This window comes from Cnephaeus nilssonii (genome assembly GCF_951640355.1).
Source record: "Cnephaeus nilssonii genome assembly, chromosome: 10".
Lineage (NCBI taxonomy): Eukaryota > Metazoa > Chordata > Mammalia > Chiroptera > Vespertilionidae > Cnephaeus > Cnephaeus nilssonii.
The window spans coordinates 10,212,709-10,240,645 of record NC_137081.1 but is presented as its reverse complement, the minus strand read 5'-3'; the positions used below and the strand labels follow the sequence as shown (position 1 = coordinate 10,240,645).

Sequence of the window (27,937 nt, the reverse complement as noted above, 5' to 3'; positions counted from 1 at the left end):
CCGCGGGCGCCCCCCGCCCGTCCGCCCCGTCTGCGCTCCGCCTCGGCTCCTTCCCCGGCCCCGCTCCCTCCGCGGAGCGGAAGTGACGCGCGGCTCAGCGGAAGTCCCTCCAGCCGCGGTGTTGTGCTGTGGGGAAGAGGGACGGGTTTGTAAACCCCGGAGCGAGGTCCTGCCTACCCGAGGCCGCTGCGGTGCGGAGACCCCGGGTGAAGCGCCGTCACCATGTCTGACCAGGTACCGGGCTGGGAGCCGTCTGATGGCGGCGGCTGGGGCCTCGCTCGGCAGGTCCGCTCGCCGCCGGGCTTGGGGCTGGGGGATGGCAGCGCGGGGGAGGGGAGCGCAGACGGGGGGGAGGCGGCGGCCGGTGGGGACTCGGCGGGCTGGGGAGGCGAGTGCACCGGGGCCCGGGGCGGCGGGGCCTCCCGGGGCCTCGGGGAGCCGGCTGCCCCCTCCGCGCTCGCTCATCACCCTGTGTCCCGGCGCCCGTGGTCGCGGCCTCCTCGAGAGAGTCGTCCCCCTTGCAGAGCCCAGAGCCCAGCTCCCACCTCCCTGGGAGGGGGAGTCCTTGGGGAACCCGCCTGCCTCCCTCGTGAGAGGACTGATTGCTGGAGCAGGGCCCTGGGCCCCAGTTATGTAACGGGAGAGAACCTGCCCCGGGGGCTCGGGGGCCCGGAAAAGCGGGTGGACTCCACTTTTGGGTCCTGGTTCTGTGGACAGTCCCGGAGCGGAGACGTGGGGGCGGGGGGAGGCAGGGAGACGCTGTCGGGTGTCGCTGGGAACCTGGGAAGCTCCGCTTTCCGTTCGGGTTGCAGCTGGGGACGGGCCGCCGCTGCTCTGTCCTGAGCCCTTTTCCATGTGGGGGTGCGGAGCTGTCGCCTCTGTTCTTGTGCCTTTCCTTTTCTTACTCGGGATTGGCTCAGCAGCTCTCCCGGTGAAAGAGAGCACTCGGGGCAATCAAGAAACAAAAGTAGAACAAATCTGCTCGAGCCACGGAAAGCGTTCTCCCTGGGCATTAACTGAGGAAGACTTAATACTTTTTAGGGAGAGAGAGGAAAGCTTCGTGCCTTGAGAGCAGCCGCAGAACATTGGCAGAAAGCTGCCTATTATGGCAAAGTGCTCCATTTCGATGTCAGTATCAAGAATTTTCTTGGAATTTGCACTCCCATCAGGAGAGTCCGATTGTCTGTGCTAAGTTTTTCTTAATCCTTTTCTAGTTAACCACGCTTTCGGCTATTTTTTTTTTTTTTAAGCAATAAGGTGTTTTTGTCTGGCCTTTTGTTTGCTAAGACGACTTTGACTTTTTAAAGTCATTTTGGATCTTTCACTTGTTTAGTAATTATCTAGAAAACTGTTTTTTCATTCAACTCCATAATGCACTTGAACTTTTAAGTTTAGCACACTTACTCCATTAAGCTTTTAACTCAGTTCAGTTTTGTACGTCTTGGGCATACCAAGGGAGGCTTTTGTGGGTTTGTACTGCTGTGGGAAATGGACGTTTACATTTTTAAAGCTTAACTATAATCTAGATTAGTTTTGGGTGGATCTTATTACTAACAGTCTAGATTAATTCCCAAGTTGGTATGGGGATGGCATTATAACTATCTCCCTAGATAGTTGTTTACTTGGTTGCTAGGGAGGAGAGAACAGGTGTAAATGTTTAGTTTCATCAGCCTTTTATTTTGATGCTCAGAAATGGCTAAGAAACATGTTGAGATTTACTAGTCGGGTGAAAGAACAATGTACAGAAAGAACTATAAAGTAAATTGTAGAATTTATTGCTCTAGTTTTAATTCTGCTCACATAAGAAAGACTTGAAGAAGGAAATAAAGGACTTGGGACATTAACAGCTGGCTTTAGCCCAGAGGGTCTTTTTTTAAAATTTTTAACATATTTTTATTGATTTCAGAGAGATGGAAACATCAATGATGAGAGAGAATCACTGATCGGCCGCCTCCCGCACACCCACATCCACTGGGGATGGAGCCCACAACCCGGGCATGTGCCCTTGCCTGGAATGGAACCTGGGACCCTTCAGTCCACAGGCCGACGCTCTATCCACTGAGCCAAATCAGCTAGGGCAGCCCAGAGGCTCTTGAGATTCTTTTCCAGGGTTCCTCAAGCCCAGAACTTTTCATGGTAATACTAGGACGTTATTTGTCTTTTTCACTCTGATTCTTTCATGAGTGTTGAGTGGAGTTTTCTAAAGACTGACATGACTGATATCACGACAGATTAAAATGTGGAAGCAGATGTGAAAATCCAGCTCCTTTCTATTAAGCCAGGCATTAAAGAAATTTGAAAAATGTTGAACAGTGCCACTCTTCTCACTAGTTTTGTTTTGAAAACTATTTCTTAAAATTGATTTTAGAGAGAGAAGAGGGAGGAGAGAGTGAGAGAGAGAGAGAGAGAGAGAGAGAGAGAGAGAGGGGCATTGATTTGTTGTTCAACTTAAACATTCATTGGTTGTTTCTTATATGTGCCCTGACCAGGGATGGAACCCAAAACCTTCGTGTTTTGGGACGATGCTCTAACCAACTGAGCTATGTGGCCAGGGCTTTGAAAACTGTTTTAATAAAAAGTTTTGCTAATATATGATGGGCTTATTGTTATTTTAAAATGAATTAATATTTAAAGCATTTATTAGTTTCAATGCCTAGAACTGGAAACCATAATAGGTATAATTAACCTGACAAAAGTTTTATGGGGCTCTAAATAATTTTTAAGAGCATAAAAATCCTGAGACCAAAAGGTTTGAGAACGTTTTTCTAGTCTGATAGACCAGTATCATTCTATATAATAAAGAGCTAATATGCAAATGCCCACGCTTTGTAACTGCTCAGACACTCAACACTGGGGAGAGAGGAATGGGGACCAGCCAGGCACAAATGAGCTTGTGAGAGAGGAATGGGGACCAGCCAGGCTGTGCCCGGGAGAGGGACAAGCCGCCTGCCCTGTGGTCCCGGGCACCAGCGGCTGCGCCTGTGCCTGTGGCCCGGGAGAAGGACAAGCTTCCCGTCCCATGGTCTCCTGCGGCTGCAGCCGACTCAGGCAAAACTGGCCCGGGTCCTGGGTGCCTGCGACTGGCCAGAGGAGGGAATCCTAGGTCCTGGGTGCAGGGTGAGGCAGAGGCATTTAGGGGCGATCAGGCCAGCAGGGGAGCAGTTATGGGCAATCAGGCCGGTAGGGGAGTAGTTAGGGGCGATCAGGCAGGCAGGCAGAGGTGGTTAGGGGCGATCAGGCAGGCAGGTGAATGGTTAGGAGCCAGCGGTCCGGGATTGCGAGAGGCAGTCGGACATGCCCCAAGGGGTCCTGGATTGGAGAGGGTGCAGGCCTGGCTGATGGACCCCCCCTTCCTCCCCTCGCCCCCGTGCATGAATTTCGTGCACTGGGCCTCTAGTTGTTAATAATTGGGACCCAGAACAGTTTCAGGTTGGGTGCTGTACAGTTTCATGTTTAGGGAGGATGCTAAGGATTTAGGGAGGTAGGAAGCTGAACTTGTATCCTTAAGGGCTTACGAGAGGAAGTAAGAATCCCAGGTTACTACTGGGCAATATCAGTAGCATGAGACTGAACCATTGTCCCCAAAAGACAATCTTTCTTTAAAGGAAGTTTTATTAGAACGATGTATTTTTTCAGACACCTCTCAGGAGGTTATTGTCTAGGGCTAAGATACTGAAATTGAATAATAATTTCAGGTTAAATTAGGTAGACATTAAATTCACACAGGACTGAAATTTCTGGGTTCTCCATTAATTAATGAAATATGAATGTTTTTGTAATTTGAGTAAAACACTTGATTATAATTTTTAACAATTCCAGCATTATCCAGTGGATTTTTGGATCATTATCAAATAATCCTCTAAAACAGGTTTTAAACCCAAGGTTCATGGACTCCAAAGGCTGAAAATCAAGGGAAATTGTATGGAATGTTTTGTATTCGTGCATGTGTGTATTTTTAGTGAGAAAGAGCACATAGTTTTCATCAGGAATACATGATCCCTCAAAAAGTTTAAGAACTAGCCTGTAACAAATAACAGAGATCCGATTGGGTGCTCTCCTTTAGCCTAATCACCTTGCAGCAATACTAATAAGCACCTATATAGAACCAGAGCTTATTATCAAACCAGTAAGGGTAATTTGTACAAGTATTTTCCTTCCCTGTATTCAAGTTTATGGTGTTTCTTTTCTATACCAAAACCATCAGTGGCAGCGTATACTTCAGCTCTTCAGTTCAGGTCTGGTAATTTATAATAATTTGATGACTGATTTGCTTCAAATCTGTTATAACAAGGTTCACTTTTCCCACCCCCACCTTAGTTGATTGGATTATTTCCTTTTATTGTTAGTCAAGGATTTGGAAGCATTATGTAATTCTGTTTACCTGTTGGTACCTAACAAACTACCTCAAAACTTAGTGGCTTAAAACAACAGCCTTGTATTTTACTCATAAATCTGCAATTTGGGCAGGACTCTGTGAGTTGGACTCATCACTGCTCTGTGGCGTGTGGGGCCTCTGTTGGGATTACAGTACTCAAGTGGTTGGGTGCTGGCCTAGCTGGGCTCTTCATGGATTCTCAAGGTCTGAGTGGTCTCAGCTTGTGTTTTTTTAAAAAAATATATTTTATTGATTTTTACAGAGAGGAAGGGAGAGGGATAGAGAGTTAGAAACATGGATGAGTGAGAAACATTGATCAGCTGCCTCCTGCACACCCCCTATTGGGGATCAAGCCCGCAACCAAGGTACATGCCCTTGACTGGAATCAAACCGGGAACCCTTCTTCAGTCCGCAGGCCGACGCTCTATCCACTGAGCCAAACGGGTTAGGGCTCAGCATGTGTTCTTTTCAGCCTGAGACCACAGGATATTCAGACTTACACCATCTCAGGGCCCATAGAGAGAGGGAGTATTCCCGGAGAACCCTGGGTGGAAACCTCAGGCCTCCTAGGACCTGTCCTTGGAAGTCATTTCTGCCTCCTGTTGGTCAGGCAAAGCACTAAGGCCAAATTCAAGGGAAAGACATTTATATATTGATTTACTTACTGATGGAATTATTTTTAATTGGGATGTAATTGACATATATTAGTTTCAGTTGTACAATATAACGATTCGATGTGTGTGTATATTGTGAAATGATCACGATAAGTTCAGTTAGCATTCATCACCACACAGTTACAAATTTTTTTCTTGTGATAACTTTTAAGATCTGCTTTCTTAGCAACTTTTAAATAAACATGCAATTCAGTATTATTAATTGTAGTCACCAAGGGAAAGACAGATTTTGTTTCTCAATGGGAAGAATAACAAAAGAATTTGTAGTCATCTGTAATCCACCACATTAATTGTATTTTTTTTAAAAAAATATATTTTATTGATTTTTTACAGAGAGGAAGGGAGAGGGACAGAGAGCCAGAAACATCGATGAGAGAGAAACATCAATCAGCTGCCTCCTGCACACCCCCTACTGAGGATGTGCCCGCAACCAAGGTACATGCCCCCGACCGGAATCGAACCTGGGACCCTTCAGTCCGCAGGCTGACTGACGCTCTATCCACTGAGCCAAACCGGTTTTGGCTAATTGTATTTTTAAAAAAATATATTTTTATTTATTTCAGAGAGGAAGGGAGCAGGAGAGAGAGAGAGAAACACCAATGATGGGAGAGAATCATTGATTGCTGCCTGCAACCCAGACATGTGCTCCAACCGGGAATCGAACTGTGACCTCCTGGTTCATAGGTCGACGGTTGACCTATGAATCACACTCTCCAGACCCCTGCAATGTTCTTTATATTTCCCTGTTGATGTTTATTGATTTTAGTGTAAGTTCGAGATAAGAAATATGATGAACTGGCTAGGTATTAGAATTCATAATTATGTATACTATTATTTATGAAATAGAGTAAGTATGCTGAACTTGAGAGAAATGGTAGTCTGACAGATACATGAAGTGTTGCTAGTGGATATTGCAAGTATATAGGTTATAACAAAATATTACAAAGAAAATCTGATCTAAAAATATTTTATTGTATTTTGAAAGCAGAATATGATTGTTATGGTTAGAGTACTCATAAAGGTAGGTTGAATAGTTCCAATTTCAAAGCTATAAAGCAGCCATAAACTACCCATAGCAGTTAGCTTTTATATGTAGTGTTAACAACTATTAAGTATCTTTCTCCATTAGATTGTTCACTTTTGAAGGCCAGGAATCAGCCTTTATTCATCATTTCTTTCTTTTTTAAAAAAAAATATTTTATTGATTTTTTTTACAGAGAGGAAGAGAGAGGGATAGAGAGTTAGAAACATCGATGAGAGAGAAACATCGATCAGCTGCCTCTTGCACACCCCCTACTGGGGATGTGCCCACAACCAAGGTACATGCCCTTGACCGGAATTGAACCTGGGATCCTTGAGTCCGCAGGCTGACGCTCTATCCACTGAGCCAAACCGGTTTCGGCTCATCATTTATTTCTGAAGTGTCCAGGACAGTGACTGCATACTTAGTAAAAGTTCTTGAAGTGGTCAGATTCATTCATTTAACAAGTCTATATTGAATGCCAATATGTTCAAGGCACCATTCTAGACCCTAGAATTGGAAGGTTGCCTCAAAAACATGAAGCAGCAGGTATGTTCCTCCTCCACTTTCAATTCCCAGGATGTTTTGTTATTAAGGGTTGGTTGTCATGGAGTGGTTTTCATTTTCTGATGTTTTTGCTTCATGATCTTTAATTCTATTAACAATAGTTACCTGGTAACTTTATCTCCAAGATCAAATCATTTGCTTCTTCCAGGACATTGGGCTTATTATGGATAATTTTCTCTAAGACTGGTGTAGTACAGTATCTCATTTTGGAATTTACAGAGATTGTGATTTTTTTGGGGGGAGGGGTAATTAATTCTCTAATATTCTACTTCTTTAAAAAAGTCACGTGGGCCCTGGCCGGATAGCTCAATTGGTTGGAGCGTCATTCCCATACACCAAGGTTGTGGGTTTGATCCCTGGTTAGGGCACATACAAGAATCAACCATTGAAAGCATAAATGAGTGGGACAGAAATTGGTGTTTCTCTCCCTCCCTCCTTTCTTTCCTCTCTTTATTAAAAAAAAAAAACCAAAAAAAAACCAAAAACAAAAACCAATGTCCTAACTACATACTGGTACACAGATTAGTTTTGCCTGTTTTAATACATTATAACATATGTAAGGGGAATCATACAGTATGTACTTCTGTGTCTGGCTTCTTTTGCTCAGGATTGTTTGGAGATTTGTATGTTGTTAAATCTCATTGTTATATTGCAGTATATTGTGTGACTGTACTACCATTTACTTATTCTGCTTTTGATGCACATTTGAGGTAGTTTTCTAGGACCTGTATATTTTTTTAAAGTTTTTCTTAATCCTCACGGGAGGACATTTTTATTGATTTTGTTGTTGTTGTTAGAGAGAGAAAGGGGAAGGGGCAGAGAAAGAGAGAGGGAGAGAGAAACATGGATGTGAGAAAAATATTGATCTGTTGCCTCCCACATACACCTCCATTGGGGCTGGGGATTGAACCTGCTACCTAGGTATGTGCCTTGACTGGGAATCGAACCTTACGGTATACAAGACTAAGCTCCTACCAACTGGGCCACTCCAGCCAGGGCTTTAGAACCTATTTTTAACATAAGCCAAATGATATCTATTTACAGCACCTTCTATGTCAGTTCAAACTGCTTTTGAACTGAATAACAGAAAGTCTGATGTATTAGGTTAAACAAATATGCAGCTTATTTTTCTCATGGAACATAAAGTCTAGACATAAGTAGTTCAGGACTGGTAAGGCAGTTCCACAATGCCTTCATACTCCTTTCTTCTTTATCCTTAACAGATGTTCATTCTCATGCTTGTCTTCTTGCAGTCACAAAAAAGGTTATTTTGTTTCTTTGTTCCAGGCAGGAGAAAGGGATGGAGAAAGGGAAGGAGCAAAAGCAAAAAATATGTTATGTCATCTTATATCTTCCTAGGGGCCCAGTGCACGAATTCATGCACCTTGAAAGGAACAGTGGGCTGTGAGGCTGTGGTGGGCACAGGGGTGGGTCTCGGCCCATCCTTAGCCGCTCCCGCCTCGGCCCCCGGTCCCCAGTCTGCCTCCAGCCCCGCTCCCACCACCCCCGCTCCCACCACCGTCGACCCCACTCGCACCTGCTGCGCTCGCACCTGCCGATGGCAGTGGCCCCTCAGGAGCAGGGGGAGGTGGAGAAGCCCTTAGGGGTGATCAGGGCCGGCGCTGGCTCCGGCAGCAGGGGCGAATGCCGGGCAGGACCGTAGCACGTGGGAGCAAAGAATTTTCAGTAACCACCAGAGGCTCGCCCCAATGACAGCGACTGGCGCCCTGCCTTGGTCTGGCGCCCCTGCTCACCTGCTTCACCATCCCACCACGGCCCATGCCCGCCATGTTCCATGCGTGCCCCCTGGTGGTTGGCGCACATCATAGCGACCAGTTGTTTGGTCTATTTGCGTATTAACCTTTTATTATATAGGATTGGCCAGCTTTGCATCACGTGGCCATACGAGCAGCTGAGAAATAGGTTTGTTTTTTGTTAATCTTCACCCGAGGATATTTTTCCATAGATTTTTTTAGAAAGAGTGGAAGGGAGGGAGGGGGAGAGAGACAGAGAGAGAAACATCTATGTGAGAGAGGCACATGGATTGGTTGCTTCCCACAGGTGACCTGATCAGGGCCAGGGATCGAGCCTGTAACTGAAGTATGTGCTCGTACTTGACTGGAATCAAACCTGCCACCCTTCAGTTCGACATTGTCCACTAAACCAAACTGTCTAGGGTGAGAAGTATGTTTTTTAGCTGGCCAGATTTAGGCTTTCCTTTGTAAGGAAGGAGAAAATGGATATCGGATAGGTAATTAACAAAGCCTGCCAGACCTCTGAATCTGTTTGCTAGTACTTTTGGATACACTAAAACAAATTTGTTCCACGTTTCGCATAGATCCATAGTCTAGGCTCCAAGAGGAGGTTTTATAAAACCAGTTCAGCTCTAATTTTTAGTTCCTGAGAAGTTGGCTGTGCATATCTAGCATTTAACCACAGTTCTAGGATTGCATGTAAATTTCCAGAAGATCCAGTATCTTGACAGCTTTACTAAACATTGAGGCTATGAAGCTAAATCTGGTCAGTTTCATTCTAAATCTCTAGTACTATCTCATCAAGTGTGAATATATGCAGCATAAAAATGAAAGTATATATGTATTTTTGTGTTTTTAGAATTGTGGTATATCCACTGAAGTATGAGAGAAATAAATGACTTTTTCTTTTAACATAACCAGAATACTATTATCACACCTGTTCTGGCTGGTGTGGCTCAATTGGTTGAGCGTCATCCCATTCAATGAAAGGTCGCTGGTTCGATTCCTGGTCAGGCCACATACCCATGTTGCGGGTTAGATCCTAGATTGTGGTGTGTACTGGAGGCAACTGATTGATGTCTGTCTGTCTGTCTGTCTGTCTCTCTCTCTCTCTCTCTCTCTCTCTCTCTCCCTCTCTCCCTCTCTCCCTCTCTCCCTCTCTCCCCCTTCCTCTCTAGATTCAATGAAAACATATTTTTACAAAAGACTTAAAAAAACAAACAGATCTGTTAATGCCATCAAATAAGAGTAAATGTATTCTATGTTTTTGGGTTTTCCCCCAAACCACCCCTGTTTCAGAAGAATGAACAATCCTTGTACAATTGGAAGGGTCAGTGACAGATTGATGGTAGTTAAATTTGATGCCCTCTCTCTTCAGTTGATTGAATTGTCAAAATACTGATTGCCAGAGTGCTTTTAAGCAGAGTTCTTGTTGACTTTGAAATTGCACAATAAAATCCTTCTCATGAATTTTGAACATTTGTAAATGAGGATTGCTCTGTCTTCCATCCTCTCCAGACTAGTTTTCTTTTCAGATCCTTAGTTGTCTTCTATTTCCAAGCTGTTCCATCTATGTATTTTTTAAAATTAAATATATTTTTTATTGATTTTAGAGAGGAAGGGAGAGGGAGAGAGATAGAGATAGAAACATTAATGATGAGCGAGAATCAATAATTGGCTGCTTCCTGCACCACCCATACTGGGGATTGAGCCTGCAAGCTGGGTACACGCCCGGACTGGGAATCGAACCATGACCTGATTCCTAGGTTGATGCTTAACCACTGAGCCACACCAGTCAGGCTCCATCTATGTCTTGTAAAGAAGAGTTGATAGTGTGTAGTGTCTGATAAATTCCTTCATCATTCCAGTTACCATGATTCATTCTGTGGATGGCACATATCTGAGAATGTGGAGGTTTCCAGTTCCTCTCTGATCTTGCATATACATTTACTTTTCTTTCCATTACCAGTTTCTTCTGCTCTGGGGCTGTGTATTTTTTACAGCCAAACCAACCAGAGCTCCCTGGGATTCTCTTTTCTCTGATGACCTGGTGTCCCAGACAGTGCTGAATGCTTTCACTGTTTTGTAACTAGTGTGCCATACCATTCTGTACTGGCTGCTTTTTTACAGGGGAGAGAGGGAAAGGCAGCATACAAAAGATACTGAGATTTCTGGAGACAGACTTGGCGTTTTTGTTCAAGGTCACCTCATTTTCCAGACTAGTCCGTCAAAGGAAAAAAAGCCCATGAAAAGTTGGAATACAGCATGAGGCAAGCATGGGGCTGTTAAGCAAGGGGCACAGGCACATTGTTACAGTGCTTCAGCATTGGGAAGAGATCACCAAAGTGGAGTGACTAGGAAAATTGGCAGCACACTTTTGGAAATTTCAGGTCCTAGCGTTTACATATTCTTACAAAATTGAAGTGAATTATCTCTTACCCAATGGTGAATCTAAAAATACTGAAAGGATTTTTGTTTGGACTGACTAGTGTGTACAATAGAAGTATGAAGCATTGTAAGATTGGTACAGAAAATAGTGCTGTCAGCTTAGTTCAACAACATTAAAGAATTGTCTAGTGTTTGCCTGACACTATCCTATATAATAAAAGCCTAATATGCAAATCGACCAAACGGCTGACTGAATGGCGGAATGACTGGTCCCTATGATGTGCACTGACCACCAGGGGTCAGACACTCAATGCAGGAGCGGCTGCCCCCAGCCTGCAGGCCCCAGGCCAGTCAAGGCAGGTGCCAACAGGGCCCCCCCGCCCCCGATTGCCCCGCCGGTTGCCCCACAGATTGGCCCTGATCACCGGCCAGGTCTAGGGACCCTACCTGTGCAGGAATTTTGTGCACTGGGTCTCTAGTAGAGATTATAAAGATGAAAAAAACTTGGATTCTATCCTTGTAGACTTGTAGGGAAGATAGGACATTCAAAATGGTCACAGAAAAAATAAACTTATTTTACAAGCACATTGAGTATCTTCAAAGTTCTAGGCACTGTGCTTGACTAGAAATATAAAGAAGAGTAAGGCATACTAAAAGGAACTCAATCTGCTGGGAGATACAGATATTTAAACGTGGTTATAAAGGATAAAAGTAAGTAGTGTGGGAACGTTTAGGCAAGTGAGCAGGGATATAATTTTGAAGAAGTGATGCCTGAGTGGTCTTGAAAGGGGAATAGCATAGGAAAGAGCATTCCAAGCAGAGGGAATTAGTATGTACAGAGATAGTGGAGATAAGGTAGAGTGTGCCATGTTCAAGAAATTGTAGATAGTTCGGTATGGCTAGAGCAAAGGATAGTATTAGCAAGAGAGATAGGAGAATAAGGCTGGATTGCTAGACAGACCAGCACAGGAGGGACCAATGTGTGTCAGCTAAGAAGTTAGAATTTAACCCTGAGATTTCTGGGCAGATTGGATTACATTTTAGAGTGATGGCTTTGTTGGTAGTTTGGAGAATTAATTGAAGGAAGCAAGATCGTTACGCCTGGTATGCTATTGCAGTAATGTTAATGGGCAACAATGAGTGCCTGAACTAAGGCAATGGCTTGGAGAGAATGGGATAGACTTGAGAGCCACTAAGACAGAATTGTCAGAATGATGAATGATTAAGTGTGAGATTTAAGAGAGAACCTCCCAAGTTTCTGTTGTGGGCAATTGAATGTATGGTAGTAATTTATTGTAATTGGGAATCCAGAAGGAGTTGTAGGATTTTCCTTTGATTTTGGTTTTCAGGAGCAGGAGTTAAAAGTAACAACAGTGACATAACCATGGGACATCCAAAGTGGAGCTAGTCAAGCACTTTTATAAATGAGTGAAACTCAGAAAATTGTCAGGTGGGAAAGAATGATACCAGTTATTAGTACAGGCATATGTTAGGGATATTGCCAGTTTTTCCCCAGACCACTGAAGTAAAATAACTTGCAATCTTTTTGCTGGTGAAAGGTTTTACCTTCAATTTATGAAAAACACAATATCTGGAAAGTGCCATAGAACGAGGTATGCCTGTGTCTTAGAGGTAGTTGGAATCATGGGTCACCCAGGGAGACAAAAAAAAGAAAAAGAAAAAAAAGGGCAGGGAATTGAAGACATGGAATCCACAGGAACCACCAGCATTTAAGGAAATGGCCAGGAAGAGGAGAGAATGGAATCTTGGAGGCCAAAGGAGGAGGATTTTCAAGGAAGGAAGTCATCAAGGAAGATGTGTTTGTTATGTTAGAGAGTTAAAGATGAGATTTGAAATTATCCATTGTATTTAGCAATAAGGAGTTGAACTAGTAACATTGGTGAGAGCAATGTCAAGTGGAATGGTGAGGGATAAGCCAGATTACAGTGGGCTGAAAGTGGAGATAGCAAGTGCTGAATACTCTATTTAAATTTTTTAAACATTTATCTTTACTGTTGAAAGTGTTACAGATGTCCCTCCTTTACCCCCATTGAGCCCCTCCATCCAGTTCCCATATCCTCTGCAGGCCTTCCCCATACTATGTCTGTCCATGAGCTCTACATATATGCCTATAGGTTCATTGGTTAATCTCTCCCCCAGCCCCCAGCCCCTTCCTTTGAAATAAGTCAGTCTATGGATCTTCATGGTCTCTGGATCTTTTTTGTTCATCAGTTTATTTTATTCCTTAGATTCTACATATGAGTGAGATAATGTGATACTTGTCTTTCTCTGACTGACTTATTTCACTTAGCATAATACTCTCCAGCCCCTTCATGCTGTCTCAGAAGGTAAGAGAATCTTCTCTTTTACAGCTGCATAGCCTTCCATTGTGTAAATGTACCTCAGTGTTTAATCCATTCATCTACTGATGGGCACTAGGGCTATTTCCAGATCTTAGCTATTGTAAATAACACTGCTATGAACATAGGGGTGCATATATTCTTTCTGATCGGTGTTTCTGGCTTCTTAGGATATATTCCTAGAAGTGGGCCTAATAGTTCCATTTTTATTTTTTTTATGTTTTTATTGATTTCAGAGAGGAAGGGAGAGGGAGATAGAGAAACATCAATAATGAAAGAGAATCATTGATTAACTCCCTCCTGCACACCCCCCACTGGGCATCGAGCTCGCAACCTGGGCATGTGCCCTTGACTGGAATCGAACCTGGGACCGCTCAGTCTGCAGGCTGACACTCTATCTACTCAGCCAAACTAGCCAGGGCTGTTTTTTTTTTTTTTTAGGAAACCCCACACTCTTTTCCATAGTGGTTGTACCATTCTACATTCCAGCAGCAGTGTTCTAGGCTTCCTTTTTCTCCACATCCTCATCAGCACTTGTTCATTGATTTATTAATGGTAGCCATTGTCGTTTTAGTTTGCATCTCTCTGATAACGAGGGACGTTGAACATTTTTTTCATGTCTCTTGGCCATCTGTATGTCCTCTTTGGAGAAGTGTCTATTCAGGTCCTCTGCCCATCTTTTAATTGGGTTGTTTGTCTTCTCTTGTTGAGTACTCTCGTACGAAGTTTGGTGAAAAAGACGAGGACAACAAGTAGAGAAGCCGATTGAGGAGGGAGTATTTTCAATTGAGAATAAATGGTATAAGAGATATGAATAGGTTGCAAATAAGAGCATTAAAGGAAAATATTAACCCCATTTGGGAGGTGGAGGCGTGCTTTGGTTCCTCGAAGAGTTTTTTAAATACTGGACTTCAGATGATGAGGGGTGCGTTTCCCTGAGATGATTTCAAGAGAGGCTGAGGGAAGATATATATATTCCTGGTAAAGGAAACAGAGACCTCAAAGGGCGGAAGGTGGAGAAATGCTGACGGGCGTTTTCGGGGAACAGTAAATAGTCCAATGTAACCCAATCCTTGGGTTTGTAAAGAAAGTGGTAAGAGAGAAAAGTGAGAGTTGAGCTTGGCAGTGGAGGAACTCAGTGCGGTGCTGTGGGGTTTAATTCTATGCCTTAAAGTACTGGAAGCTGCTAATACTTTTTGATCGGGGTAGTGACACAGTAAGAGCAGCTGTGATGTAGAAAGAGTTCTGAAGCCTGTGGACGATGGCGGGGAAAGAACTCTTGTCCTGAGCAGTCTCTGTAGCTACCCTATCTAGGAAATACTGGAGCAAAATGCTCCCTATTGTGCTGGCTTACTGCTGCTGGGGCTGGGGGTGGATTCTTTGTGCTAACTTAAACAAAGCTTCTTTGCTAACGCTCCTCCCAGGAGTGAAGAGAACTCGGGCTTTGTTGCTCTTCACTGCATGGAATAATCTGTCCTTGCCCTCTGTAGATACATAAAGGAAAAAGCAGCTGTTTTCTATGAATACAAATTCATAGAAATGTGGTGGTGAGACTATATTTAAGACAGTCTTCTAGTTTTCAGGTGAAATACTGTCTCACTAAAGGTTAATTTTGCCTGCTGCCATAATATGCAGTAGTCAGCAAATGTTGAAAGTTCTGCAGAATGCAAAGCAGGCAAGGAAGGATTCACACCAATAAAGTCAATTCTGTTACCTAAGCATTTCCCTAGACACTAACCTGTATCTTCATGTTAAAAGCTACTTCTAGTTTCATAGGTTCTGTTAAATTTTGAATGTTAAAGAAAACTTACTAGTTTTAAGTTATTACCAGCATGAGATACACAGGTGATGGCCTTGTGATTTTACTTGTAAAATACAGTATCATTGGTTATATTCTTATCAAGTGTGGATTAGCAGTTTGAAATTGTTATGAATAATGGGGTATATATTTCAATAAGCGGATAATTTGGTGGCCTAGTGAAAATTTCCATGCTACTGTAGGATATAAGAGACCGGTTTCTTGATTTCTAATAAACTGGTGTTTGGGCCAGTAATTGACTTAGGGTATTTTTGCTTAATTGACTGGCCAAGAAAATATATGTTCTTTGTATTCTCAAGTGCATATTTTGTACCCTGAGCTAAAGTAATAGGTACTCATAAGTGAGTAATGAAAATAGCATGTAGGAACTTTTATCTTTAAAAGTACTTTTCTTTCAGGAGGCAAAACCTTCAACTGAGGACTTGGGGGATAAGAAGGAAGGAGAATACATTAAACTCAAAGTCATTGGACAGGTGAGTTTCGTTATTTTTCTTTGACGACTCCTTGAATATGTGAATAATTTGTGACACACAGGAATAATTCTGACTGGCAAGACAACAAGACCTTGGTTCTTGTCATCTTCTTTTTTAAAAACAATACATTTTATTGATTTCAGAGAGGGAGGAGAGAGAGAGAGAGAGAGAGAGGAGAGGAGAGAGGAGAGAGGAGAGAGAGGCAGGCATCAATGATGAGAGAGAATATTGATTGGCTGCCTCTTGCATGCTCTCTCTCCTGGGGATCGAGCCTGCAACCGGGGCGTTTGCCCTGATTGGGATTGAACCATGACCTTATGGTTCATAGGTTGATTCTCAACCACTGAGACATGCGGGCCAGGCTTCTTTAAAAAAAAAAAAAAAATTATATATATATATATATATATGTGTGTGTGTATATATATATATATATATATATATATATTGATTTCAGAGATGAAGGGAGAGGGAACTGTGACCTTTGTTTCGTAGATAAATGCTCAACCACTGAGCCACATAGGCCAGGTGGTAAAGATGTTTTGTTTATTTTACATTTCTCAGATTATCAGTGAGCTGTAATTTTTGGTTTACTATGTTTAGATTCTGCTAGAGGCCCAGTGCACGAAATTTGTGCATGGCAGGGGCGGGGGGAGGGTCCCCTCAGCCCAGCCTGCACCCTCTCTAATCTGGGACCCCTCGGGGGATGTCCGACTTCCAGTAGTCAGACATCCCTCTCACAATCCTGGACCACTGGCTCCTAACCACTCACCTGCCTGCCAGCCTGATCGCCCCCTAACTGCCCCCTCCCCCACCGGCCTGGTTGCCCCCTACTGCTCCCCCCCGCTGGCCTGGTCGCCCCACGCAGCCTGTTCGGTTGTTCGGTTGTGACGGTCGCTTAGGCTTTTATATAGATAGATTGATTACATGTTCATATTGTTCTCATTTACTGTGATTTCTTATTTTGAAAAATTTTTAAGATATAATTCACATATCATAAAATTCATTTTAGAGTGTATAGTTCAGTGACTTCAGTTGTCGGGGGAGGTACTTTTTGTTTTCAGTTGCTTTGGGGAGGGTTTTATAATAATTCAGCTTTTATTTTACATATGTAGGATGGACATGCAATTATGAAGGAATGTATTCTTTGATGCTTTTACTTACACTGCTAACTTAAAAACTCAAGACAGATTGTCTTTATGTTTGTTTTATTAAGTTTATTTTGAAATGGGTATAGAGTAATGATTAGAGTGTTTTAATAACACCTGTTATGAATACTAAAAAAATACTTTAGTGGGAAAATACAAGTAACAAGGTTTGCTTCTATTTATGTAATTAAATTATTTGTTTCAAGTAAAGCAAATAATTTACACAAAGAAGCATAATTTTTCTCTTGTATCTCCTTAGGATAGCAGTGAGATTCACTTCAAAGTGAAAATGACAACACATCTCAAGAAACTCAAAGAATCATACTGTCAAAGACAGGTTTGTATGTTACTGTAGTAAATACAATGCTTTATATGTCATTCATTTATCTTTATGGCTTACCAGTGTATGTAATAAAGGCAAGTACATTTTGGTGATCACTATGAAATTTCCTTGTTTGTAACCATGAATGTTTAGCCATATGTTAAATTTACTAATAATTATCTTTTTGTTTTGTTTTGTTTTTGTTATCCTCACCTGAGGATATTTTTTCCATTGATTTTTAGAGAGAATGGAAGGGAGGGAGAGGGACAGAAAGAGAAACATCGATGTGAGAGAGACACATCTATCAGTTGCCTCCCGCACACACCCTGGCTGGGGCTGGGGATTGAGTCTGCAGGGAGGTATGTGCCCTTGACCTAAGATCCTTCCATCTTTGGGCTGCTCTAACCTGGCTAGGGCAATATTATATTTTTATTTTTAAATATATTTTATTGATTTTTTACAGAGAGGAAGGGAGAGGGATAGAGAGTTAGAAACATCAATGAGAGAATCATCGATCAGCTGCCTCCTGCACACCTCCTACTGGGGATGTGCCCGCAACCAAGGTACATGCCCTTGACCGGAATCGAACCTGGGACCTTTCAGTCCACAGTCTGACGCTCTATCCACTGAGCCAAACCAGTTAGGGCAATATTATATTTTTAAGTATTAATTTATACATAGTACTACCAATAACTGCTAATTGCATTCTGTGCTTTCAGTATTAAGGGATTTTCTCTTTTAAATAATCATATAGAAGTCTATTTAATTTAGTAATACCAAATTCTCACAGATTCTGGCCTTTATGAGTTAGATTAATAACAAATTCCTTTAACCTTTATAGATTCAAATTCGGGCTCCATCACTGTTTGACTATGGGACCAAGAACAAGTTATGTGCCTTGTTTTTCCCTTAGAAAAATGGGAATATTACAGTGCCTACCCCATGAAGATGAAATAAGATGACCTACATAAAGCTCTTACCATGATGCCTAAAAACGTGTTCAGTAAATGTTACCCATTATCATTATTAACAAAATACATTTAAAAAATAAATGTACTTGGAATTAATATATAGATGCACCTTAAAATGGGGTTGTGTCCCAATAAACTCATCATTAGTTGAAAATATCGTAAGTCAAAAATGCATTTAATACACCTAATCTATTTAAAGTCATAGCTTATTATAGTCTTATCTTAAACATGCTTTAGAACACAATATCCAGAAATGCTGGCAACACAGTACACTTAACCCTCATGATTGCATTGCTAACTGGGAGCTATAGCTTGTTGCTGCTGCCCACCATCGTGAGACAGTATTGTACTGTCTATCACTAGCCTGGGAAAAGATCAAAATTCAAATTTTGAAGTACAGTTGACCCTTGAACAACACAGGGATTATTTTGTATGCTATCTGTATTATTACTGTATTCTTTTTTTTTTAAAAACATTTAATCACCTTTATGTATTTATTTTTTGTTTGTTTTTGTTAATCCTCACCCGAGGATATTTTTCTGTTGATTTTTAGAGAGAATGGAAGAAAGAGGGAAGGACAGAGATAAACTTCGATGTGAGAGAAACACATCGATTGGTTGCCTCCTGCAGGAGCCCTGACCAGGGCCCAGGCCAGGGAGGAGCCTGCAACCAAAGTACATGCCCTTGACTGGAATTGAACCTGGGACTCCTTGGTCTGAAGGCTGATGCTCTATCTACTGAGCCAAACTCATAAGGAAATATATTTATAATACTGTACACATTTATTGAAAAAGATTCATGTGTAATTGGACTCGAGAAGCTCAAACCCATTTGTTCAAGGTTGAACTGTACAGCTTCTACTGCACCCATATCATCACTATTGGACCATTGTAAAGTCAAAAAATTATAAGTTGGGGACCATCTGTATAGAGGAGTCACCAAGATATGGTTTAATAATTGAATTGTGTTACATGATATTATTAACTCCAGTATTGTAGGTTTTCTGGAGGGTTTCTTTTTACAGTTTAAATTAATAACTTATGTAAAAATCACTTTTGCTAGAAGAAAAAGAGATCACTTAGGTGTTAGGATAAGTAAAATAGTAAACATTTCTGTCTCTTCTATTTTTAATGTTAATTGTTAAACCCATTAAAGTTTTATTAATTGGGGCGCAACAAGTTCACCAGCCAATCAGGAGTTAGCATGCAAATTAACCCAAACAAAGATGGTTAATTTGCATACACAGGTGCTGAGCGGTCGGGATCGGGTGGGATGCTTGCGTTGTCGCCGTAGCGACGATGCAGGTGTTCTGCACTGCCCCAGCCCCTCCGGGCCTCTGGGCAATGTGGGAAGGCGGAAAGGCGGCTCTGGGCCAGAGCGAAAAGGTGGCTCCTGCAGGAGCGAAGGTGGTGCCGCAGCCAGGGGAAGGAAGGCCCATTCTTGCACAAATCTTCGTGCATCGGGCCTCTAGTTAAAATATAACAACAACTTAGAATCATTTTCAAAAAAAATTTTTAATATATTTTATTGATTTTCTACAGAGAGGAAGGGAGAGGGATAGAGAGTTAGAAACATCAATGAGAGAGAAACATTGATCAGCTGCCTCCTGCACACCCCCTACTGGGGATGTGCCCGCAACCAAGGTACATGCCCTTGACCAGAATCGAACCTGGGACCCTTCAGTCTGCAGGCCGACGCTCTATCCACTGAGCCAAACTGGTCAGGGCTCAACTTTTTTTTTTAATGCTTTTTTATTAATTTCAGAGAGGAAGAGAGAGAGGGAAAGAGAGAGAAACATCAATGATGAGAGAGAATCATTGATTGGCTGCCTCCTGCATGCCCCACACTGGAGATCGAGCCCACAACCTGGGTATGTGCTCTGACCAGAAATCAAACTGTGACCTCCTGGTTCATAGGTTGATGCCCAACCACTGAGCCATGCTGGCCTAGTTCCATTTCGCATTTATTCATTGTTTTTTGTAGAAACTTCTTTAAAAAAATATATTTTATTTCAGAGAGGAAGGAAGAGGGATAGAAACATCAATGATGAGAGAGAATCATTGATCAGCTGTCTCCTGCAGGCCCCCTAATGGGGACTGAGCCCACAACCCAGGCATGTGCCCTTGACTTGAATCCAACCTGGGACCCTTCAGTCCTCAGGCTGACACTCTGTCCACTGAGCCAAACTGACTAGGGCATATAGAAACTTTTTTGACCCCAACACAATATAATGCTTCTTTTTCAAAAAGATCCTATAATTAAATTAAAATCAAAGCATGTTCCGCCTTTGTCATTTATATTTATTTTTTTAAATATATCCCTGGAAAGAATTTAAAATGAAATGAAGGGTAAGTGTGTGTGGTCTTATATACTTATGTGTAGTACATATTGAAAGATAGTTTTAATTTTTTGATGTTTTTGGGATGGTGTTTAAGCAGTCAATGAAAATCTTAATACATTAGGTATTGAGCAAGACTTTCATAATACTTTTGGACTAAATAAATAATTCTTGATTTGTATTTATTAATTATTTCTCTTTAAATTAGCATTTCTCTCCTTACAGCTATTTTGTTGAACAAATGATTAGAAAAGTATATTTTAACATTTTTTGTGCTATTTATAATCCTCTGTAAGCTATCACAGGTTTATTGTAGCTTATCTGGATAGCTACTGTGCTTTAGCAGATTTCTATGATTTAATCTTTTAAAACCAGTTTTGCTTGTGTAGCTGGAAGCTAGTGAGGGTGCTCATCCAATTTCTGATTTTATCTTTTACTAGAGGCCCGGTGCACGAAATTCGTGTGTGTGTGTGTGTGTGTGTGTGTGTGTGTCTGTCTCAGCTTGGTCTGTGCCCTCTCGCAATCTGGGACCCCTTAGGTAAAATCCCTAGGCCTGGCCGGTGATCAGGACCTCTCAGGGTTTTCCTTCCCCTGGCTGCCGGCAGCTGGCCCTGCCCCCGCCACTGCCACTGCTTACTGCTTGCCATCTGTGCAGCGCTGCTCCCCCCCCACCCCCCCGGCCCCTGGTCGCCTCCCTCTGTGGGCAACAGGCGTGGGGTGTGATCGCTTGACTGGCCTGGGCCTCCCTCTGCAGAGCGATCGATCGCGGAGCCCCCCCATAGATTGCCCCGCAGAGAGTAGCCTGGGCCTCCCTCTGTGGGGTGATTGTGGGGCGATGGCGGGCCCCCCAACCAATCGCATCGCACCTGCCTTGGCTGGCCTGGCGCCAGTGCATGTCATAGTGTGGCCATCCTGAAGGTCGTCCAGATGGTTGGTTGTTCAGCTGTTTGGTTGTTCAGTCGATTACGCTTTTATAATATATTATAGATTATTATTATAGACTAGTGGCCCGGTGCACAAAATTCGTGCACCGGGGGGGGGGTTTGTCCCTCAGCCCAGCCTGTACCCTCTTTAATCTGGGACCCCTCGAGGGATTTCAGGCGACCGGGCTGATCAAGGGAAGGCACCAGCCCCATTACCCCGCTGCTGCAGACACTGCCAGCCACTGCAGCCACCAAGGTGTTTTCATCAACACGGACTCTAGTCCCTTCACTGTGAAAAAATGACAACTTTCTTTAGGCATTTTCAAGATGTATCTTTCATAGGATATGACATTTCTTTTTTTTTTTAATCCTCACCTGAGGATATGTTCCCATTGATTTTTAGAGAGTGTGGAAGAGAGAGGGAGAGACAGAGAGAAACATCATTGTGAGAGGGACACTTTGATTGGTTGCCTCCTGCATGAGCCCTGACCATGGGTGCCAGGCTGGGGGGGCATGCAGGGACCCCTGGGCCGCACGCAGTGGTGGCTGCCGGGGTCTCCACACACCCCAGAGGCCAGCAGTCAGCCCCCCATTGTGGGCGCCTGGCTGGGGGTGTGGACCCAAACTGCCGCTTGGTGCTGGAGCATTCCCAAGCGGCTGGGGGCACTATGTGATGCGGGGATGAACCCGCCCCGCCCCCAGCCACTTGGCGCCTGCACCCGTAGGCTCGAAGTGGCCACGGGGCATTCTGGGACCCCTGCTGCTCAGGGCCTAAGCGCGGGCCTACAGGCTAGGAGCGGCCTGGGTCTGGAGGATGTTTCCGGGACCCAGGCTGCTCAGCGCCTGCATATGCAAATTAACCACAATCTTTGTTTGGGTTAATTTGCATATTCGCTCTGATTGGCTGTGGGCGTAGCAAAGGTACGGTCAATTTGCATGTTTCTCTTTTATTAGTGTAGATATAGATAGAGGTTAGCTTATAGATTTCAGAGGAAACTGTAAAATAGTTGTCAAGGCAGAGGCTTAGAATAGATTTAGCCTTAAATTTTTGGCCAGCTGTTGTACCCTGTCTATACCTTTGATTCCCTAGCTGTATAATGAAGATAAGGTGATGAACATATATGATTATGTGTGGAAAATACTTGGAACAGGGAAGGCCTAGCAAATAAAAAAAAATTATAATTATGGTGATAGGATTAGCTGTCTAGTTTTATGTTTTGTGTATTCTTTTGAAGCTTTTATGTTTGCTTTTTGTGCATTAAAGTTCTTATCTCCTCTAAGATTTGTATATATAATACATATATATGTGTATATATATATATATGGTTTCTTTTTTCCTTTTTAGGGAGTTCCAATGAATTCACTCAGGTTTCTCTTTGAAGGTCAGAGAATTGCTGATAATCACACTCCAAAAGAAGTGAGTAAAATATCTTCTTTGAGTTAAGAAAAATTTTAAATTCTGCATTGAATGATTTGGTTCACTGGTATTAAACTGTCCACTTCTTTTTTTAAAAATTTTTATTTATTTTATTTTTTAAAATTTCTTTATTGATTAAGGTATCACATATTTGTCCTCATCCCCCCATTCCCATCCCACACCCCTTCCCATGCATGCCCCTACTCCCCTCCACTTCTTTTTTGTTGTTGTTATTAAACTGCCCACTTCTTGAATATTCTCTGATTTAAGTGGTATATCATTTGTCAGAGAGAAAAAGAATATTTTGAATGTCTTTTTGAAGATGGACAGATGTTCCTCAAATTTGGCAGATTTCTGGTACACTTTCATGGTGATGGTGACCTTTATGGTTTGATTTTGACTTTTTTAAAAAAAGTTTTATTACTGAATTTTAGAGAGAGACAAAGTGGGAGAGGGAGAGAAAGAAACATCAGTGTGAGAGAAAAACATCGATTGGCTGCCTCTTGCAACAACCCCTACTGGGGATCCAGTCTGCAACCCAGGCATGTACCCCGACTGGGAATGGAACTGGCAACCATGTGGTGCACGTGCCTGGCCAGGGTTCGATTTTGACTTTTGACCATTTTGAGAACTTGATACAGAAGCTTATTATATATATTAATGTATTTGGCTATGTCACCTTGATTTATGTTTTTAAGTGCTTCTTTGTCTTTGTTTTATCATATAACCTAGTTTGTTCTGTTTATATATTCCTTCAATTTGGGTTTGTCTGACATTTCCTCATTATTAGATTCAGTTTTGTATTTTTGGTACGGTGGCACAGAGTGAAGCTGTGTACTTGTGAGTACATCACACCAGGAAGTATATGATGACCATTTGTCTTGTGGTGGGTAATACTAACTTTGGTAACTTAAGGTGGTAACTGCTAGATATATTCATTGTAAAGTTACCATTTTTCTTTTTAACTTGTAATTTGTAGGGAAATACTTTAAAACTGAATGTTCTTCTTGGGTTATTGGCCAGTGAGGGTCCCTTCAGGTTGGTGTCTGTGTTCTTTTTAACATGTCTCCATCTTTTTAAAAGTTTTTTTAAAATATATTTTTATTGAATTCAGAGAGGAAGGGAAAGGGAGAGAGAGATAGAAATATCAATGATGAGAGAGAATCATTGATCAGCTGCCTCCTGCACGCCACCTACAGGGGATTGAGCCCGCAACACAAGTATGTGCCCTTGCCCAGAATCGAACACGGGACCTTTCAGTCCACAGGCTGACGCTCTATCCACTGAACCAAACCTGCTAGGGCTTTGTAAAAGTTTTTATTTGGAAGTGATTTTCAACTTGCAGAAAAGTTGCAATAGTAGTACATAAAAATTTTACATTCTCCCATCTAGATTCACCTGTTTTAATATTGTTCCACTTTTGCTTATTATTACTTCCCTCCCCTCTTCATCCCCCCCTCCCACGTATAAGTGTATATATATATATATATCCCTTGAACCACTTGGGAGTAGGTTGCATGTGCTATGGCCATTTACCACTTAATATTTTATTTATTTATTTGTTTATATTTTACTACTTAATATTTTAGTGTGTATTTCTTAAGAACAAGTATATTTTATGTAACCATAGTACTGTTAATCAAATTCAGGACACTTAATATTATTAGAATACTTTAAGCTACAACCTAATTTTATCATTTGTCCCAATTATGTCTTTTATAATAAACTAGAGGCCTGGTGCATGAAAATTCATGCACTGGAGGGGGGGTCCCTCAGCCCAGCCTGCCCCCTCTCACAGTCTGGGAGCCCTCAAGGGCGGGAGGCGACCCGGCGATCAGGGTAAGGTGATACCCCATCACACCTCTGCTGCTGCCACTGCCGGCAGCGCAAGCCTCAGCCGGCCCTGGTTACCTGAGCCTTGGGCGGCCCTTGGCAGCTGGGCAGCCGCCATCTGAGGCTTGCCTGTGCCTTGGGCCACCCCTGGGCGGCTGCGGGGCTGAGGGGACTGGGGGACTCTGGAGGCAGGCGTGTGGAGCAGTTGGGTCCGCCTGGAGGTGGGCCCAGCCTTGCCGCATGCCTGCTGCCCCGGCGGGGCTGAGGGGACTGGACGCCACCATCTTGTGACTGTGGCCGCTGCCATCTTTGAGGGTGTGACAGTCAATTAGCATATTCCCTCCTTATTGGCTGTGGGTGCCGTCATTTTAAGGGCAGGATGGTCAATTAGCATATTCCCTCCTTATTGGCTGTGGGCACTTCCATCTTTGCGATGGTATGAGGAACAATTAGCATATTCCCTCTTTATTAGATAGGATTTTCTCCTGTCACAGGATCCAGTTCCGTGTCAACATATTTTACTCAAGTGCCTTTTTATTTTATTTTATTTATTTTTTATTTTATTTTTTTCAAGTGCCTTTTTAATCATCATTAATTTGGAACATTTCCTCAGCTATTCTTTGTCTTCCATTACATATATAATTTTAAGGAATACAAATCAGTTGTTTTCCAGAAAGTCCTGGATTCGTGTTATGTATTTTTGGATGGGATACTACATAATTGGTGATGTGTCTTTCTAAGGGTGTAGTATCTGGAGCACATGAAGCCCTTTATGGGTGGTGTTAATTTTGTAAAAAAAAGTTTTTATTGATTTTAGAAGGAGGGGAAGGGAGAATGATAGAAACATCGATGAGATATTGGCTGCTTCAATTGGCTGCTTCCTGCACACCCCCTACTGGGGGTTGAGCTGCAACCTGGGCATGTGCCCTGACTGGGAATTGAACCATGACCTCCTGGTTCATAGGTCGATACTCAACTACTAAGCCACACTGGCCCAGCAAACTATTATTATTTTTTAATCCTCACCAGAGGAGATGCTTAGAGAGAGGAAGGGAGAGAGAGAGAGAAACATCAATGTGAGAGAGAAACATTGATTGAACCTGCAATCCTGGTATTTGTCCAGCAACTTTTTGGGGTATAGGATGATGCTCAACTAACAGAGCCACTCCAGCAGGCTTATTTAAACTATTAAATATACATTCCATTATATTTTAAACTCTTCTAAGGTTCTGTTCAATAAACACTTAAGTTTTATATGGTGAATAAGCTGGGAAGTGAAATTAAGCAAAATAATAAATGACTTCACTGACACATCTCTATGTGTCCTTATATTAAAGGAATCAGGACTCATAGTCGAACAGTGTAACTATGGATTGCCTCTGTATTCTTTTGTTCTTTAAAACTGTGGCCACATAATTGCAGCCAATTAAAAAAACAGTGCTTTTATATTCTAAAATATTTTCCTTTTCTCTTACAGCTGGGAATGGAGGAAGAAGATGTGATTGAAGTTTATCAGGAACAAACAGGGGGTCATTCAACAGTTTAGATATTCTTTTTATTTTCTTTTCTTTTCCCTCAATCCTTTTTTATTTTTAAAAATAGTTCTTTTGTAATGTGGTGTTAAAATGGAATTGAAAACTGACGCCCCCATCTCTTTAAAACATCTGGTAATTTGAATTCTAGTGCCCATTATTCATTATTGTTTGTTTTCATTGTGCTGATTTTTGGTGATCAAATGTCAGCCTCCTTCATATTGCCCTCTCCTTTTGAAATATTACGTGTGTGCACAGGGAGGCCACCTTTTTCAGGACTGTGCATTTTCAGGCTTGTGATATAAATAAGGTCGACCAATGCAAGTGTTCATAATGACTTCTAATTGGCCCTGAAGTTCTAGCATGTGATTGCTTCACTCCTGGACTATGACTTTCAGTGGGAGGTGGAAGTTTTTCAGAGAACTGAACTGTGGAAAAATGACCTTTTCTCAGCTTGAAGCTACTTTTAAAATCTGAAGGTCTGGACCAAAAGAAGAGGAATATCAGGTTGGAGTCAAGATGACAGATGAGGTGAGAGTAAAGACTAACTCCAAAGATGGCTTCACTGAAGAGAAAGCATTTTAAGAGTAAAGAAAAATCTTGTCAGAAGATCCCAGAACAGTTTTAATTTTCATTAGCAGTTAATAAGGTTATTCATGCAGAAGTGTGTGCAACAGAACACTGCTCTTTTTGATTTTATTTGTACTTTTTGGCCTGGGATTTGGGTTTTAAATGGACATTGTCTGTACCAGCTTCATTCAAATAAACAAAATGTTTGTAAAAATCTTAACTAATGTTCCATTTTATTTTTATTGTATAGAAAGAAAAAAATGGCTGAAACAAGATTTTCTTGCATAATACTGGAAATTATTGTTTGTATATGGAACAAATAAATTTTTTCTTCAGTACTGTACAGTGATGATCGTGACTTTGAAGCACTGAAAGTTACTGAAGTGCCTTCTGAATTAAGGATTTAATTAAGACCACAATACCTTCTTAAATGCTCAGTGTTCTGTGTGTGTTTTTAAAACTTGATATTTCTGTATGGTGCATATATATGACACTTACCTAGTCATGTTGAATAAATGGGCACATCAAAAATTCTTAATTGATTTATATTGATAATTTCAGTTTTTCATCTAACAAAATGTTCTCTGCTTACTTAAGGTTTGGTATATTTTGTTTATATTTTTCTCATTTCTTTATATCTTATATATTTCAACTTAAAATACCAAATTAGTTTCTATTAGAGGGCCTAACCTTTTAAGTTTTATTTATTTTTATTGATTTTTTAGAGAGAGGGGAGACATCGATTTGCTGCCTCCTGCTCGCCCCCAACCCAGGCATGTGCCCTGACTAGGAATTGAACCATGACCTCTTGGTTCCTGGGTCGATACTCAACCACTGAGCCACACCAGCTGGCTAACCTCTTAACTGTTTAATTAATCACAGAATTTAGTATATCTGTGAAAACACATAATTCAGTTTCATGTTATCCCAAGTAGAATGCCATCTGAACATTTGAGAAAAGCAAATAAAACCTAACTCTAATGCATTTTATAAATTGTTATAAATTCCTTAATCAGGTCACTTGTTGAAAAATAATTGGCTTGCCTTATAAACCTATATCTGGCCCTACCTGAAAAATTATTTGTATTATACATGTATAGCCTAGGTAAATTAGAGCTTTTTGATCGTCACCTGGCATTTATTACATTACTGTATATTCATCAGTGATTAGAAATTAGGCCCATTTGTAGAAAATATTCATTGAGTTGCATGTTTGTATCAGGCCTGAATAACAAACCCTGATAGGCTATTTGAGCTATCCAGAATACATGAATATGTAGTTTGGTATCTTAATTTTGTTTGCATCTCTGAAGGATCTCAGCACTTAGGTTAGTAGAGCTTAGCTACGGGGAAATAACTTTTTTGTTTGCAGTTAATTGGATTCTTCCAAATGCATTGCATTCTGCTATGGTTAAAATGTGCTTGTAGTGTTGATAAAATAGGCCTTTCACAGCA

The 27,937-nt window shown here is 41.9% G+C and overlaps 1 protein-coding gene across 1 annotated transcript; it reads left to right on the top strand.

The window, feature by feature from the left end:
- Nucleotides 1–91: 91 nt before the first annotated feature.
- Nucleotides 92–26,825, top strand: SUMO1 (small ubiquitin like modifier 1). Its single transcript, XM_079782775.1, has 5 exons — nt 92–234; nt 15,357–15,431; nt 16,836–16,913; nt 22,476–22,547; nt 25,858–26,825. Exons 1-5 carry the CDS (start codon nt 223–225, stop codon nt 25,924–25,926), a joined length of 306 nt encoding a protein of 101 aa, XP_079638901.1. The 5' UTR covers nt 92–222; the 3' UTR covers nt 25,927–26,825.
- The last annotated feature ends 1,112 nt before the right edge of the window (nt 26,826–27,937 follow it).

Excerpts from the sequence above, each read along its gene's own strand:
- SUMO1 (XM_079782775.1), top strand. Across the intron at positions 15,432-16,835 it reads AACTCAAAGTCATTGGACAG|GATAGCAGTGAGATTCACTT; the intron begins GTGAGTTTCGTT and ends GTATCTCCTTAG. Across the intron at positions 22,548-25,857 it reads ATAATCACACTCCAAAAGAA|CTGGGAATGGAGGAAGAAGA; the intron begins GTGAGTAAAATA and ends TTTCTCTTACAG.